At 45.9% G+C, this 16,389-nt stretch overlaps 1 protein-coding gene across 1 annotated transcript; it reads left to right on the top strand.

Annotated features, from left to right (window-relative positions):
- The first annotated feature begins 9,937 nt into the window (after positions 1–9,937).
- On the top strand, positions 9,938–10,786 carry LOC147596734 (endogenous retrovirus group V member 2 Env polyprotein-like). Its single transcript, XM_086769628.1, has one exon. The coding sequence runs from the start codon at positions 9,938–9,940 to the stop codon at positions 10,784–10,786; it is 849 nt and encodes a 282-aa protein (XP_086625754.1).
- Positions 10,787–16,389: the final 5,603 nt, after the last annotated feature.

Here is a 16,389-nt window from a genome sequence, read left to right as displayed (position 1 = left end):
CATGGAAACAAAATCGAGCAGCAAGCAAAGGAGCAAAAGGGAGCCAGCAAGGTAGAGGGAATGATGCCAGCAAAATGAGGAGCAAAGATGGTTGCCAGGAAGGCAGATACCCACCCTGGCCTGCCCCCACTTAGATACTGAGCATGATGTTTATGGCATGGAATACTCTCTTTGGCCAGTTTTGATCAATTATTCTGTCTGTCTTTCTCCCAGCTTCCTGCCTCTGCAAATTAGCAAGACTTGAAAAGCAGGACAGTGTCCTTGGTCTCATTAGCAACTACTCATATCATCAGGGTGTTTTATCAACATTCTTCACACACGAAATCCAAAACACACTGGCTACTGAGAGGAAAAATTAACTCCATCCCTGCCAAAACCAGGACACACTGCATCTAAAAATACATACCATTGCAAGGCAGAGCTGAGAGATGTGATAAACTGTGAACTGTTTGTTCATCAAACCTTGTCAGAACAATGGAAATTTACATAAAGTATGCAAGGTCGGGAAGGGGGAAGTCTGTTTTCATGAGGAGTGAGAAACAGTCTCACATTATCTGGAGGGAGTGATTAAGAGGAGCAAGGATTCGAAAATAGGATGGCATCCATCACATAAATCTCCTTGCTCAAGGAAAACAGGTGGTTAACAAGGACATGAATCGGCTCAGACTGATAAGGACACTGCCAACTTGTAGGATCAGCACATTCCAGGCAAAGGTGAAAAGTACACCATGAAGAAGACCTATGGCCTTCCTCCCAAAAGATCCCGGAAGACCCTCGCCCACAATTCCTGGGAGAATTTGCGCAAGCGCGAAGGACTGATAAGCTAATTAACATACGAAGTGAGAGTAGGCGGATTTAGGTAATGAATATGTATAAGCGTCAACAAAATATTCATTGTTTTACTGTATAAGAATGGGACGGTTTGCTACCTCGGTGCACGCCGTTGGCGGAGCAGGAGACTCCCTGGCCGCCCAGTGCTGTTTTGCTTACTGGTCGCTTGCTTTAATAAACCAAATTTTTAATTGGCCAATCTCTGTCATTTAATTAGACAAAGAGGACAGGTAAACTATAACAATTTTGGTGCCGTGACTCGGATAAAGGTAATCTGGCCTGAGGTCCTTGGCAGGGGAGGCGCCTCGCTGAATAAGCGGCCCTTGTCAGGGTGCTTCTACGCCAAAATCCTTTACTGACGAACCTCAAAATTCGACAGTAAGCAAATAAAAACCGGTCAACCCCATAATCTTTGTGCACGAAGCTCCAGACGAAGACGCAGGACGCGTGAGTATAGGCCGGTTATCCGTTTGGTTGGGGTTAGGTATCCCGAAGCATGGCGAGTGTGTGATCACTCGGTCTTAACTGTGCTGTGGTAGGTGAAAGGTTGATCCAGCCGCCCCTAGCCTCCCAGACTTGTCTGAGGTTGGCTAGAAAGCAAGGGGGTCTCCTTTCACGAAACAAGTGTGTGTGTGTGAGAAGGCGCTTTGGAAGATGGGACAGAGGAAAAGCAAGCCCTCTGATCCCATGGGTGGGTCTGGGGTCCAGGTGAGGCTCCCGCAGATACCACCGGATAGTCCGTTAGGGATAATAATTAAATATTGGGATGATTACCCTTCAAGGAGGGGTAAGGATAAAGTAAAAATGATTCACTATTGCATGGAAGTTTGGGGTGGTAAACAAATTAGAGGGGACCATCTATATTGGCCTGTATTTGGGTCTTTTGAAGATTGGATTTGCCAGGCCCTAAACATCTATGTAAACCTTTTAGTTTGGAAGAAAGTGAATATGCACATTTGTGGATTGGGTCAGAGACCACAGTGAATCTATATCCCTTAAAGGAGAAGGAAGGGGCTAGGCACCACCCCCCTCCTCCGCAGCCTTTGGCGCCCCCGCCCCCCCACCGGTGGCACCAGGATATGTCCAAGTTCCCCTGAGGAAGATAGGGTAGTCCCACTTAACTCAGAGGACGTGAGAAAATTAAGCTGGGGGGCGGGGGGTGGGCCAGGAAAAGGGAGTGAAATTTCTGGTTGATACGGGCGCTTCCTTTTGTGTACCCGTCAGTAATGATTCTGTAAATACAGCGGGAGCCGCTTGGCTCAGCAGCGCCGCAAAAAGCGCCGGGAGGCGGAGGAGGGGCTTGCTCGCCTCGAGGGCACCGCACCCCCCCATACGCCGTCTGCCGCGCCTGGATGCGTAACTGCCCCATGGCGCGGCGCCGCACCGCCCCGGGCGCCGGCTGCCCCACGGGGAAGGGGGAGGACGCCTACGAGTTGCGCCCCCTTCCCCCCCCATCCCCTTAAAAAAAAAAAAAAAAAACAAACCCCAAAAACCCCCAAACATTTAATGAACAGCAAAAGGAAGATGAAACCCCTACAGAATGGTTAAAAGGACTAAGGAAGAGTTTACAATTGTACTCCGGGTTAGATCCAACCACTGATTTAGGACAAGCATTATTGAAAACTCAATTTGTGGCTAAGTCATGGATCGATATGAGAGAATCTCACAGATTGTGGAGTCCGTTTTCCGCACGTCAGTTTGGCGAGCCAGCCAGGAGGCACTCTGCTTGGCTGCGGGATCGACTGCGGAGCGACGCCCCTAGGCGCGCCCCGAGCACTTTCCTCGGAGGAGCCTCCGCTGCCAGCCGCTCACCGCAGGAGCAGACAACAACCTCCTGAAGCCGCGGACCAAACGGTATGTTTTACTGAAGGGCCTGTCACGCGTGGCCAGGGCAGCTGGTAAATCGCGCAGAGACGTCTGGCGTGCAGCATAGTCCCTGTTGGGTGGGTACCCAGGTTAGTTTGGAGCATCAAAGGGGGACTCGCTGACCGATAGAGCGGCCGCTAGCGATCTTGGGAGTAGATCGAGTGAGTCCGAGGTAACCGCTGCATCCCATTGTTGGGAGCCAGGACGGACCTGCTGATGATTGGTATATGAGAAGCAGGAGAAGGGTAAGCGGGCCTCTTGCAATTTTGAAGGCTATATTTTGCAGCTGCTAAAAGGGATGTCAATTGGAGTGTTAATTAAGCATCCGGACACATTCATGTGTGTGCGAAGAACGTTCTGCTGTGGGAGTGCCTGTGTTGTGAGAGCGTGAGTGAGTCATGAGAATTCAAGCGAGACTGCAACTGTGTGTGTGTGGTGTGAGAGGCTGGTCTAGCCGCCCCTAGCCGCCCAGCTTGTCTGAGGTTGGCTAGAACGCAAGGGGGCCATCCTCTCATCCAAATTTAGTAAACGTCCTTGTATGTCGGGACGGAGAGAAACATTCCTGAGTTGGTTTGGACTTGAACCGTAGGAATACGTGTACATTACTGGATTTCCTCAAATTCCTTGGAGTAGGGGATATCTGGGGAATATCCCCTGTTTTGTCCGGAAATTTGGGACGTGTGGGAGGAAAATTAGGAGAAAACTGTAGGGGTTTGCAGGAAGTGATTTGCGTGGAGAGCTTACAAGATGGGTAATACACAAGGAGATATATCAAAGAAAAGCCCTCTGGGGTGTGTACTTGCCCACTGGAAAGATATTGTTGGGACTGGAGGTACAGAAAGTAAAAAGACCCTTATTAAATACTGTAATCAGTGGTGGCCGTTGTATAAGCTAGAAGGTGAGGCTAAGTGGCCACTCAATGGGTCAATAGATTATAATACTCTGTTACAACTAATGCTCTTTCTAAGGAGGGAAGGAAAATGGGATGAGGTTTCATATGCAGATATGTTTTTCACCCTCCGAAACCACCCAGAGTGGCAAAGGGACTGTGGAATGGTACCCCCACAGGACCCTATGGTACTCGCACTCGAGCGAGAAAACAACAAGGAACTTAGAGGTAAACTGAGGCGGTGTTGTTCGGCATGTAGTATTGGACAAAGATGTACTAAGGCAAATAAGATTCACCAGGCACCAGAACAAGATTTAACTGATTTGTTTAAGCCTCCCCCTCGACCACAGGAACAGGATGCGGACTCGGACAGAGCTTCAACCCTCCCGGACAGTCCCATATCTTCCCGTACCAGGAAGAAATCTGCTCCAACAGTTTTGCAAGCACCTCTCCGGGAGGCGGTGGGGCCAGATGGTGGGACGATGTTAATTAAAGTACCCTTTTCTACTGCTGACCTAGGGGAATGGAAAAAGGTTGCAAAAGATTATAGGAGTGACCCGGTAAGTGTAACTAAGCACTTCCAATTTATTGTAAAACAGCATAATCCTGATTGGAAGGATATACAACTATTATTGGAGTATATGACCGAGACAGAGAAACAGCTGATTTTAAAGACAGCAGGGAATCTGGCCGAAGACCATTATAAGATTACAGGAGGGGACGTTAAGGAATATTTCCCTCTCCAAGATCCAAAGTGGGATGTTAATAGATCTGTACATATGGAAAGGTTGCAGGAGTATCAGGAGTGGATTTCAAAGGGAATGGAGAGGGCAATCCCCAAAACTATAAATTGGTCAGTGTTCTGGTTTTGTTAGTGAGGGGGGGCCTAAGGTGGTAGCTTCTGTAGGAAACTGCTAGAAGTCGCTCCCCTTTGTTCAGTGGACTCGGCCGGGCCTAGGGCGGACCTGCTGCTGGCCAAGGCCGAGCCAATTGGTAGCAGAATGTCCCATGATAACGCCTCTGCGATAACGTATTTAAGTAGGGGAAAACAGGAAAAAGAGGAGGAGAAGATGTGACGCAGCTGAGCGGGGGGCAGAGAGGGGGAGGCGCGAGCCTCATGGGCCTTGCAGGCCTCACCCTCTGGCCTCCCGCCGGGCAGCCGACTGGGCCCAACTCGGCCCGGCCTGGCTGCAAGAAGTGGAGAGGAGATGAGAAGTGAATAAGATGTAAAAAGGATCCTGAGAGGTGTCTGCCAGCCTGTTGTGAGGAACGGCTGCAGACGCCAAGGTCAGTGAAGAAGGAGGGGGAGGAGTAATATGGCTCCTGGCCAAGATTCCTCTGCAACTCGTGGTGAAGACCATGGTGGAGCGGGTTGTCCCCCTGCAGCCCATGGAGGTCCACGGAGGGGCAGAGATCCACCTGCAGCCCGTGGAGGACCCCACGCCAGAGCAGGTGGAGGCCTGAAGGAGGCTGTGGCCCGTGGAGGGCCCGCTGGGGCAGCTGTTCTAGAGGGACTGCACCCCGTGGAAGAGATGACCCACGCCGGAGCAGTTTCACGAAGGGCTGTGGCCCGTGGGAGGGACCCCACGCTGGAGCAGAGGAGGAATGCGAGGAGTTCTTCCCCCGACGATGATACAGCGGCATAAAACAACGCGTGATGAACTGACCGCGACCCCCATTCCCTTTTCCCCGCCCCGTGCCGCTCGGGAGGGGAAGGTAGTAGAGATAATGTTAAGCCTGGAAGAGGGAGGGGTGGGGGGAGGTTATCTTGTTCCCTGTCTCATTCTCCTGCTAATTTTAGAAATAAATGAATAGTTTTCCCCAAGTCGAGTCTGTTTTGCCCGTGACGGTAACTTTAAGGATTTCTCCCTGTCCTTATCTCAAACCTTGAGCCGTTTTTCTTATATCATCTCCCCCTATTCTCTCGGAGGGTGGGGGGAGCGAGAGAGAGACTGCGTAGTCTGGTCCCGATCGGGGCTGAACTACGACAGTCAGCTTTATATGCAGTCAAACAAAGTCCTTCCGAGTCCCCATCCGAATTCCTGGATCGACTGAGGGACGTGATGCACCGCAGCACACCGCTGGATCCTGGGTCAGAGGTAGGAGTACAGCAATTAGTCTCCCTATTTTTGGGTCAATCTACAGGGGATATAAGGCGCAAACTTCAGAAATTACGCCCCACAGAAAGTAGGAATTTAGAAGTACTGTTAGATGAAGCATGGAGAGTATTCAGTTACAGAGAGGAAGGATATAGACAAGGGCAAAAGAAGCTGATAGCTGTTATCCGGGAAGAGGGAGGAGGAAGGATTAGATGAGACCTGCCCCGACTGGGCAAGGATCAATGTGCTTTGTGTAAAAATTTTGGTCACTGGAAAAAGGAATGCCCAAGGAACAAGAAAGAAGGTCAAAGGGCTCAAACAGGAAGAACGATAGCCCATGTGAAGAAAGACTGACGGGAACCTGGGGAATCTACCCTAGCGGATCCACTGGTTATAATTAAGCTAGGGGAAAAACAACAACAAGTAGAATTCTTAGTAGATACAGGGGCAACATATTCGGTTCTGAATCAAGCTTTGATGCCCCTGGGAAATGATTATGTCATGGTAAAAGGAGCGACTGGCCAAAGTGAAAAGGCATATTTTTGTAAGCCTCTAAAATACAAATTGGGAAAACAATGGGGTATCCACAAATTTTTATATATGCCCAACTCCCCAAAAGCACTTTTGGGAAGAGATCTATTGGAACAATTGGGAGCAAAGATTATATTTGAAAAAGGAGAAATTACTCTGGAGGTAAAAGATCAGCAATATATTTAGATATTGAGTCTAACCTTAACCAGTCTCCCCTCAGAAGGAAAAATTAATGAGGAAATCCTAAACCAAGTGTACCCGGGGGCATGGGCTACCGATGTACCTGGAAGAGCGAAAAGTGCTCCACCTGTTGAAGTTAAGGTTAAGGAAGGCCGACGACCGGTAAGAATTAAACAATATCCCCTAAAGAAGGAAGACAGAGAAGGAATCCGGCCGGTGATAGAAAAATTTCTACAGTTAGGACTATTAAAGGAGTGTGAGTCAGAATTCAATACCCCTATATTACCTGTTCGGAAACCTGATGGGTCATATCAGGTGGTCCAAGACTTACGGGCACTGAATAAGATAACTGAAGACCTCTACCCAGTAGTGGCGGATCCATATACCCTGCTGACTGCGTTAACACCTGAACTAATTTGGTTTACTGTTTTAGATTTGAAGGATGCTTTCTTTTGCCTCCCTCTCCATGAAGCCAGTCAAAAATTGTTTGCGTTCGAATGGGAAAACCCTAAAAGTGGTCGGAAGACCCAGCTCACTTGGACGGTGTTGCCACAAGGATTTAAGAATAGTCCTACCATTTTTGGGAATCAGCTTGCAAAAGACCTGGAATCCTGGGAAACCCCATCTGAGAAAGGAAAATTGTTGCAGTATGTGGATGATATCCTGATTGCCACCAAAACAGAGGAAGACTGTATGGCATGGACGGTGAGTCTGTTGAATTTCTTGGGACTCCAGGGATACCGTGTCTCCAAGAAGAAAGCCCAGGTAATGCAACGTAAAGTGAATTATTTGGGCTATGAAATTAGTGCGGGGCAGAGAACTTTGGGACAGGCCCGCAAAGAGGCAATATGCCAAACTGAGAGACCTCAGACAGTAAAGGAGTTGCGGACTTTTCTGGGAATGACCGGGTGGTGCCGATTGTGGACCTATAATTATGGACTGCTTGTTAAACCACTGTATGCTCTGACAGCTACTGAGCAGAAGCACCTTGAGTGGAACAAAGAGACCGAACGAGCCTTTGAGCTACTGAAAAAGGCGTTGATGTCGGCCCCGGCCTTAGGACTCCCAGATGTGAGTAAGCCGTTTCTTCTTTTCTCCCATGAGAAGCAGGGCATTGCCCTGGGAATATTAGCACAAGATCTGGGTCCATATCGACGGGCAGTTGCCTATCTCTCTAAGCAGTTAGACACCACTGCAAAGGGTTGGCCTGGATGCCTACGGGCGGTTGCAGCTGTGATGCTGAACATACAGGAAGCCCGAAAGTTTACCCTGGGCCAGAAAATGAGTGTTTTGGTGTCTCATGCAGTATCAGCAGTACTGGAAGCAAAGGGTGGGCACTGGCTCTCTCCACAAAGGTTCCTGAGATATCAAGCTGTATTAGTAGAATAGGATGATGTGGAAATCGTGGTCACTAACATTGTCAACCCAGCTTCTTTTCTCAGTGGGAACACAGGAGAACCGGTGCATCATGACTGTTTGGAAACCATCGAAGCAACATATGCAAGCCGCCCAGACCTGAAGGATAGCCCCATGGAAAACGGGGAAAACTGGTTTACAGACGGGAGCAGTTATGTCTTAAATGGCAACCGACATGCGGGATATGCCATCACTACCAGTCAAGAGGTAATAGAATCAGGGCCTTTGCCCATGAACACCTCCGCACAGAAGGCAGAAATAATTGCCCTAACTCGCGCCCTGGAATTGGCTCAGGGCAAAGTTGTGAACATTTATACAGACTCGAAATATGCCTTCGGAGTTGTGCACGCACATGGAGCAATTTGGAAAGAAAGAGGACTATTGAACTCCCCGGGAAAAAATATCAAAGAAATTCTGAAGCTACTAGAAGCTGTCCAACTCCCTGAGAAAGTGGCAATTATGCATATTAAGGCACACCAGAAAGTGAGCTCAGATTTGGAGAAAGGGAATGAGCTGGCGGACAGAGAGGCAAAACAAGTGGCCAAAACAAAGGTGAAAGTAGAAGGGGCTCTAATTCCTGATAGGCAAATCTCTCTAGAAGGAAAGCCAGAATATACCAAGGAAGATCGGAAACTTATCACAGGCTTGGAAGGGTCATATAATGAAGAGGGGTGGGCGTATACCCCACAGGGAAGACTAATTATTCCCTCTCGTTTACTGTGGCACTTGATACGGGAGGAGCATAGGAAAAGGCATTGGGGAACAGAGGCTCTGTATAAACATTTAATAAGAGAAATTATGGCTAGAAATTTATATACCACGGTGAGACAGGTGACTCAACAGTGTGATCTTTGCCTCCAAACTAACCCTAAAAATACCCCCAAACCAGAAATGGGCCAGATCAGAAAAGGCAATGGGCCTGGACAACAATGGCAGGTTGATTTTACAGAACTTCCAAGAAAAGGGGGGTATCGATATTTGCTGGTATTAACCGATACCTTTTCAGGTTGGCCAGAAGCATTCCCAACTAGAACAGCTAAGGCTCGGGAGGTAACTAAAGTATTGGTACAGGAGATTATACCACGTTTTGGGGTTCCAGCAACCATATCCTCTGATAGAGGACCACATTTTGTCTCAAAAGTAGTACAACAAATTAGCCACCATTTGGGTATAGATTGGCAGCTTCATACCCCATACCGCCCTCAGTCGAGTGGCCAAGTGGAGAAAATGAACCACTTAATCAAACAGCAAATTGTGAAATTGGGACAAGAAGCAAACTTGACGTGGCCTCAGTCTCTCCCTTTAGCCCTTTTGCGTATAAGAACGAGACCAAGGGCAAAGGAAGGACTGAGTCCCTTTGAAATTCTGTATGGACGACCCTATGGAATACAGAGGGGGATGTCTATGCAAGCTGGGGATGAAATTATGACTTCCTACATGGTGGCATTGAGCAAACAGCTCAATAGAATTGGAAAGCATGTAATTGGGACCCGGGGAAGAGGTCTAGATGAACCTGTGCATGATATACAACCTGGAGATTATGTATATGTAAAGTCTCTTGCAGAAAAAACCTTGGAACCACAGTGGGAAGGACCATACCAGGTACTCCTCACCTCCTTTACAGCAATCAAGATCAGAGAGCAGAATGCCTGGATACACCACACTAGGGTAAAAAAGGCACCACAAAAACTCTGGACTTCTGAAGTTCAGGGACCCCTAAAGCTTAAACTGAGAAGGTAGAATGTGGATTAAGGTTTGTGTAATCCTGGTAAATCTACAAATGATGAACATAGCTGCTTGGCAAGGGAATTTGTATGTTCAGCTGACTCAAAACATCACTAAAATCTTAAACAAGACCGATTGTTGGGTTTGTATCCAAATGCCAAGGCATTCTGGTCATGGAGTGCCTTTAATAGGTATCCCATTGTCATTGAATGTCTCCTGGACAAATAGATTCTTTTGGGAAAGTACCACTCTTAGTAAAGATACTCAAGCCACGTGGGGCTGGGAGTTGGAAATAAACACAATAGTAACCAATACCTCAGGAGACCGCTGCCTGGTAAGCTCGGGAAACGGTACGTTTGTTGGGGAGTATCTAAATTGTAACAAAACTATCTCATTGAACATGACGAATATTGACCCAGTATTTCAATCGTTTAATTATACTGGTCTTCCGGTTCCACTGGGAACAGGATGGTACTGGTTGTGTGGCACAGTGGCCCGTAAGACTCTGCCTCTAGGATGGCGAGGAGCCTGTACTTTAGGCGGTCTGGTCCCCAACATCACTATTATTGACAAAACAACACGGAGTCCCGTAAGGAGAAAACGGGGAATCAATTCAATTAGGAGCCGGAGGACAAACAATCCCCTAATAGAAAGGCCAACGGGTTTTCATAGCTTTGTGCGGTGGCTGATCCCATCTCTAGGGGTTAGCGAATTGGAAAAGGCCATAGTAAATATTTCAGCTGTAATAGAAATAATAGAGAACAGAACAATAGATGCTATTCTTGCACTCCAAGAAGTGGTGACTGGGTTATCAAAGATAATATCACAGAATCGCATGGCCTTAGATTTATTATTGGCCTCACAAGGAGGAGTATGCACAGTAATCAACCTTGACTGCTGTATGTATGTAGACCAGAGTGGGCGGATTACCGACGACCTCCAGGAGATCAGGAGGCAAGCAAAGATCCTACATGAGGTAACACAAGATGACACCTCTTGGAGTTTTTCCGAACTCTGGGAGAAGTTAACCTCCTGGCTGCCAAATTTAACATGGTTAAAACAATTGTTTGTTACAATAACAGCAATCATCCTTTTATCCATAATCCTTTGTATAGCAATTCGATGCGGCTTGTGGTGTTTTAAGAATACAGGAGATTCCTACAGTGAATGGAAAAGAAACCAATTACAACAAAGGCTTGAGTCTAACAAATATTTTGAAAAAATGCTAGATAGAGAAACACTATACTAGAATTAAATTAAATACAGTAAAAGAATTTACTAATTTTCTAGAAAAGGGGGGACTGAGAGAAGGAGTTAAAGAAATTTTAATAGATATGACATTGATTAATTATTGCTGTGCATCCTAAGGAATCAAGTTGATAAATAGTGCTTAATGTTTTGCTAACTACTTGCTTAATAATTTGCTAACCATTGTGCAAACTATTTGAAGCAGAAAGTCTTGCAATTCTTCACGAAAGACAGTTCCTGGTAAGGACTAGGGGGGTCGCTTCAAGAACCAGCTAAAACCGACCCTGCAGCTTGAATGAAAGCCAAGGGATAACTGAGTTTGTGCAAGAACAGAAGGTTACTAGCGGTGACGAAGAGGAGTCACCTGCCTTCATCCCCACGACCCCCGACGACCACCACCAGGAGGCACTGCGCAAGCCCAGACAGGAGGAGTTTATGAAAATGACCCCTTGGGACTAATTTTAATATGAAGCGGGGATAGGTCATGCATATGTATAGGCATATTGTGAAACTTTATGTATATGTAACACTTGGTTGCATAAATTTAAAGTGAGTTGCCACGTAAGGCGCGCACGGTTTTGGTGGGACTACCCCCCTGTGCTGCCCAGCGCTGAATAAACATACCTACTTTACAATCTTACAGATTGTGGAGTCCGTTTTCCGCACGTCGGATATCTGGAAGAAATTAGAAAAGATGGAGGACTGGGGATTAGATGAGTTACTCCGGGAGGCGCAGAAGGTTTATGTTCGGAGAGAGGAAGAAACTCAGAAGAAACAAGCTAGGCTTTTGGTTGCAGCAGTAAGGGAAGGACAGAGAGGTCCTCTGCCCAGACGGAATACGAACCTTAACCCATCGGGACCCTCTGGAAAGGAAAGTAGGGACCAGGGAAGGGAGAAGGAAACGAGGACCTGTTTCTATTGTGGGAAGACGGGACATATTAAGAAGGATTGTAGGAAGAGGATGATGGATGAGAGAATGTTTAAAGAAGATTAGAGGGGCCAGGGGCTCTATCTGCTGGGGACCCGGGAGAAAACTGAGCCCTTGATAAAATTAAAAGTAGGTCCCCAGCAACAAGAAATAGAGTTCCTAGTGGACTCTGGAGCAGAGAGATCCACTGTTCAAAAGCTACCCCGAGGGTGTAAGATATCCTCGGAGAAAGTAGAAGTAATTGGAGCAAAAGGGGAGCCCTTTAGGGTTCCCATCATAAAGAAAGTAGTCCTGGAAAGTGATTCTAAATTAGGGGTAGGGTCTCTGCTGCTAGTGCCAGAGGCAGACTACAACTTGTTGTTGGGTAGAGATTTAATGATAGAATTAGGGATTAATTTAGAAGTTGTAAAAGATGAGCTAAGAATAAAATTGTGTCCTTTACGGACAGCCGATGAGGAGAAAATAAACCCTGAGGCATGGTATACTCCAGAAACCATAGGAAAAATTAGATATTGAACCTTTTTCGGTAACAATAAGAAATCCGGAGATACCAGTGAGAGTAAAACAATATCCCTTATCGATGGAAGGGAAACAGGGATTAAAACCCGAAATTCAGAGACTAATCGAGAAGGGAATATTGGAACCCTGTATGTCCCCTTTCAATACTCACATCCTGCCCTTAAAGAAGCCCGATGGGACATACAGATTAGTGCATGATTTGCGGGAAATTAATAAATGAACAGTGACCAGGTTTCCAGTAGTAGCAAACCCCCATACACTTTTAAGCCAGTTGGGCCCCAATGATCAGTGGTATAGTGTAATTGATTTAAAGGACGCATTTTGGGCATGCCCCTTAAAGAAGGAATGCAGGGATTATTTTGCCTTTGAGTGGGAAGATCCGGACACTCACAGGAGACAGCAATTACGGTGGACGGTTTTACCCCAGGGTTTCATGGAATCTCCCAATTTGTTTGGGCAAGCATTAGAACAAATACTACAGGAATTCGAACTAGGGGAGTGTGATGGTTTAGCCCAAATCACCACACAGTTTCTTGCTCACTCTCCCCCTCCCCAGGGGGATGGGGGAGAGAATTGGGAAGGAAGGAGAGCTCGTGGGTTGAGATAAAGACAATTTACTAAAATAAAAGGGAAAACTGCAATAATAACAGAATATAAGGATATTAAAAATATACAAAGTGAACAATATGTGTTTTCTCACCACCCGATGTCCCAATGACCGATACAGCCCGTCCCGAGCAGCGATCACGGAAACAAAACCGAGCAGCAAGCAAAGGAGCAAAAGGGAGCCAGCAAGGTAGGGGGAACGATGCCAGCAAAAACAAGCAGGAAGGATGGATGCCAGGAAGGCAGATACCCACACTCGCCTGCCCCCACTTATATACTGAGCATGACATTTATTGCATGGAATACTCTCTTTGGCCAGTTTGGATCAATTATTCTGTCTGTCTTTCTCCCAGCTTCCTGCATCTGCAAATTAGCGAGACTTGGAAAGCAGGACGGTGTCCTTGGTCTCATTCACAACAACTGGTATCATCAGGGTGTTTATGAACATTCTTCACACACGAAATCCAAAACATACCAGCTACTGAGAGGGAAAATTAACTCCATCCCTGCCAAAACCAGGACAGGGAGGGGGTAACCCTCGTCCAATATGTGGATGATTTATTATTGGCTGGCAGCGATGAAGAAGCGGTTAGAAAAGACAGTATTAGGTTGCTAAATTTCTTAAGCTTACAGGGTCTAGAGGTCTCGAAATCGAAACTGCAGTTTGTTGAGAAGGAAGTAAAATATCTTGGTCGTAGACTAAGTAAAGGAACCAAGAGGTTAGATCCAGAAGGGGTGCAAGGCATACTGTCATTGCCGGCTCCAAAAACTAAGAGACAAATTAGACAGTTGCTGGGTCTTTTGGGATACTGTAAACAGTGGATTGAAGATTATAGTAAAAAGGTGAAATTCCTGTATGCAAAAATAACTAAGGATGGTCTTTTGAAGTGGTCTGAGGATGATGAGAAGCAATTAGATTCTTTAAAAACAGACCTGCTGAATGCCCCTGTTCTAAGTTTGCCCGACGTAAAGAAACCATTCTATCTATTTATTAATGTGGATGAGGGCACAGCATATGGGGTGTTAGCGCAGGAATGGGCAGGAAAAAGAAAGCCTGTAGGATATCTTTCTAAACTATTAGACCCCGTAAGCAGAGGGTGGCCTATCTGCCTACAGGCTATTGTAGCGGCAGCTTTGCTAGTAGAGGAAGCACATAAAATTACCTTTGGGGGAGAATTGAAGGTGTTATCATCCCATAATATTAGAGGGATTTTACAACAAAAAGCTGAAAAATGGATTACCGATGCTAGGCTCCTAAAATATGAAGGTATTTTGATATCTTCACCTAAGCTTGAGCTTGAGGTTACTGGATTACAAAACCCAGCACAGTTCCTGTATGGGGAACCATTAGAAGAAATAACTCATGAATGTTTACATACTATTGAAGAACAAGCCAAAATTAGACCAGATTTGGAGGAAGAAGAGCTAGAGGATGGGGAAAAACTTTTTGTAGATGGATCTTCCCGGGTAATAGAGGGGAAAAGAAAATCAGGATATGCGATAATTAATGCAAAAACATTTAAGGTAATAGAATCAGGGCCCCTGAGTCCCAGTTGGTCAGCTCAAGCATGCGAGTTATACGCAGTTTTAAGAGCTTTACAATTATTAGAAGGAAAAATCGGCACCATCTATACGGATTCCAAATATGCCTTTGGAATAGTGCATACATTTGGGAAAATTTGGGAAGAAAGAGGCTTAATAAATTCCTAGGGAAAGGGATTGGTTCATCAGGAGTTAATAATTGAAATTTTGCAGGCTTTACGGAGGCTGGTAGGAATAGCAGTGGTCCATTTAAAAGGGCATCAGAGGGGATTAACTCCACTGACAAGGGGAAACAATCTAGCAGATCAAGAAGCAAAACGAGCGGCTTTAATGATCTTCAAGGAAAAGAAAGATAGAAAGTTTCCTTGCAAGGATTGTTGGAAGAGCACACTTCATTGTAGCTGTGCGAATCCTAATTATCAGTTTTGTTGTGTGCATGGGGAAGAGTACCACCTGTACAGCTTCACTGTGCAGGAGAAAGACAAGTTAGTCCGAATGGGGGCAAGGGAAGTCAAATCTGGAGAATGGGAACTTCCTGATGGACGAGAGGTCATTTCAAAAACTATGGCTATAAGAATCATGAAAACACCCACTGGGGGGGGGGGTTTCAAGCACTAGTAGATCAATTTGCCATAAAATATGCTTGCATTGGGGTATATAACATAGCAAAAAGAATAATTGGAGATTGCCTAATTTGCCAAAAAGTGAACAAGCACCAATTAAGAGAAAGACCATTAGGGGGAAGAGATTTGGCTCACCGACCCTTCGCCAAAATTCAGATAGACTTCACCGAACTACCGAAAGTAGGCAGGTATAGATATTTGTTGGTAATAATAGATCATTTAACACACTTTGTAGAAGCATTTCCAACAGTCAGGGCCACTGCCCAAACGGTGACAAAACTATTGCTTGAAAATGTGATACCTAGGTATGGCTCTATTGAAACTATTGACTCTGATAGGGGACCACATTTTGCTTCAAAAATCATAAAAGAAGTTTTTACTGCTTTGGGGACCAAGTGGGAATATCATACACCCTGGCACCCACAGAGTTCGGGAAAAATAGAGCGGGTAAACGGTGAGATAAAGAAACAACTGACCAAATTAATGATGGAGACCAAATTATCTTGGGTGAAATGCCTTCCCTTAGCCTTATTAAATATTAGAATCCAACCTCGCACGGATGTGGGAATCTCCCCTTTCGAAATGTTATATGGAATGCCTTATGATTTGGAGGTTCCCCGAGATCATCCCCAGGTTGAAAATTTACAACTGAAACAGTACATAATCCAACTCATGTCTATGAGGAAACAATTGCGAGATAAAGGCTTAGCAGTACAAAGGCCTCCATTGGACATTGCAATACACAATATACAACCTGGAGATAACGTTTTAATTAGGTCATGGAAGGAGTCCTCACTAACTCCCCGCTGGGAAGGGCCTTATCTTGTTTTATTTACTACAGAAACCGCCATCCGGACTGCTGAACGGGGGTGGACCCATACCAGCCGGGTAAAAGGACCCATCTCTGAGGAGCAGTGGGAGAGCTCTGGAGACCCGAATACCTTGAAATTAAAACCTTGAAGAAAAAGAGAGACTAATAAATTGAACTGAGCAATGAATATGTATTGGTAAGGCGGAGACGCTTCGCTTGTTAACCTTTTTTTTTGCAGAAGAACGACACTTGGAGACCTGGAGAATACATGGATACGTAAGGACTATATTGAAATCAGAATTGTAGTTGTAATTGTAATCTTCATTATATATGATCCTTTAAGGAAAGTGATGTGTCACATGGTTTATATTTGCCCTAGTCATCTTAACTGACCCACTTTGGCCTATTTAAGCGGGATCATGCTAGTGACCGGTAAAAGCATTTTGCACCATGCATTGCAATAAACAGAGATTGGGTGATAAGAAAAGGAGGCGCCCCTGAAGACTACAACTGCTGCCAAGAAGATAATAAACCTCGCTGCTCTAAGCAAAAGAGTAGGCGAAGGAGGCAGAGGC

The sequence above is a fragment of the Chlamydotis macqueenii genome, chromosome W (genome assembly GCF_036417535.1).
Source record: "Chlamydotis macqueenii isolate bChlMac1 chromosome W, bChlMac1.mat, whole genome shotgun sequence".
NCBI lineage: Eukaryota > Metazoa > Chordata > Aves > Otidiformes > Otididae > Chlamydotis > Chlamydotis macqueenii.
This window is presented reverse-complemented; position numbering and strand designations above follow the sequence as displayed.

Excerpts from the sequence above, each read along its gene's own strand:
- LOC147596734 (XM_086769628.1), top strand. The coding sequence starts at position 9,938 with ATGACGAATATTGACCCAGTATTTCAATCGTTTAATTATACTGGTCTT.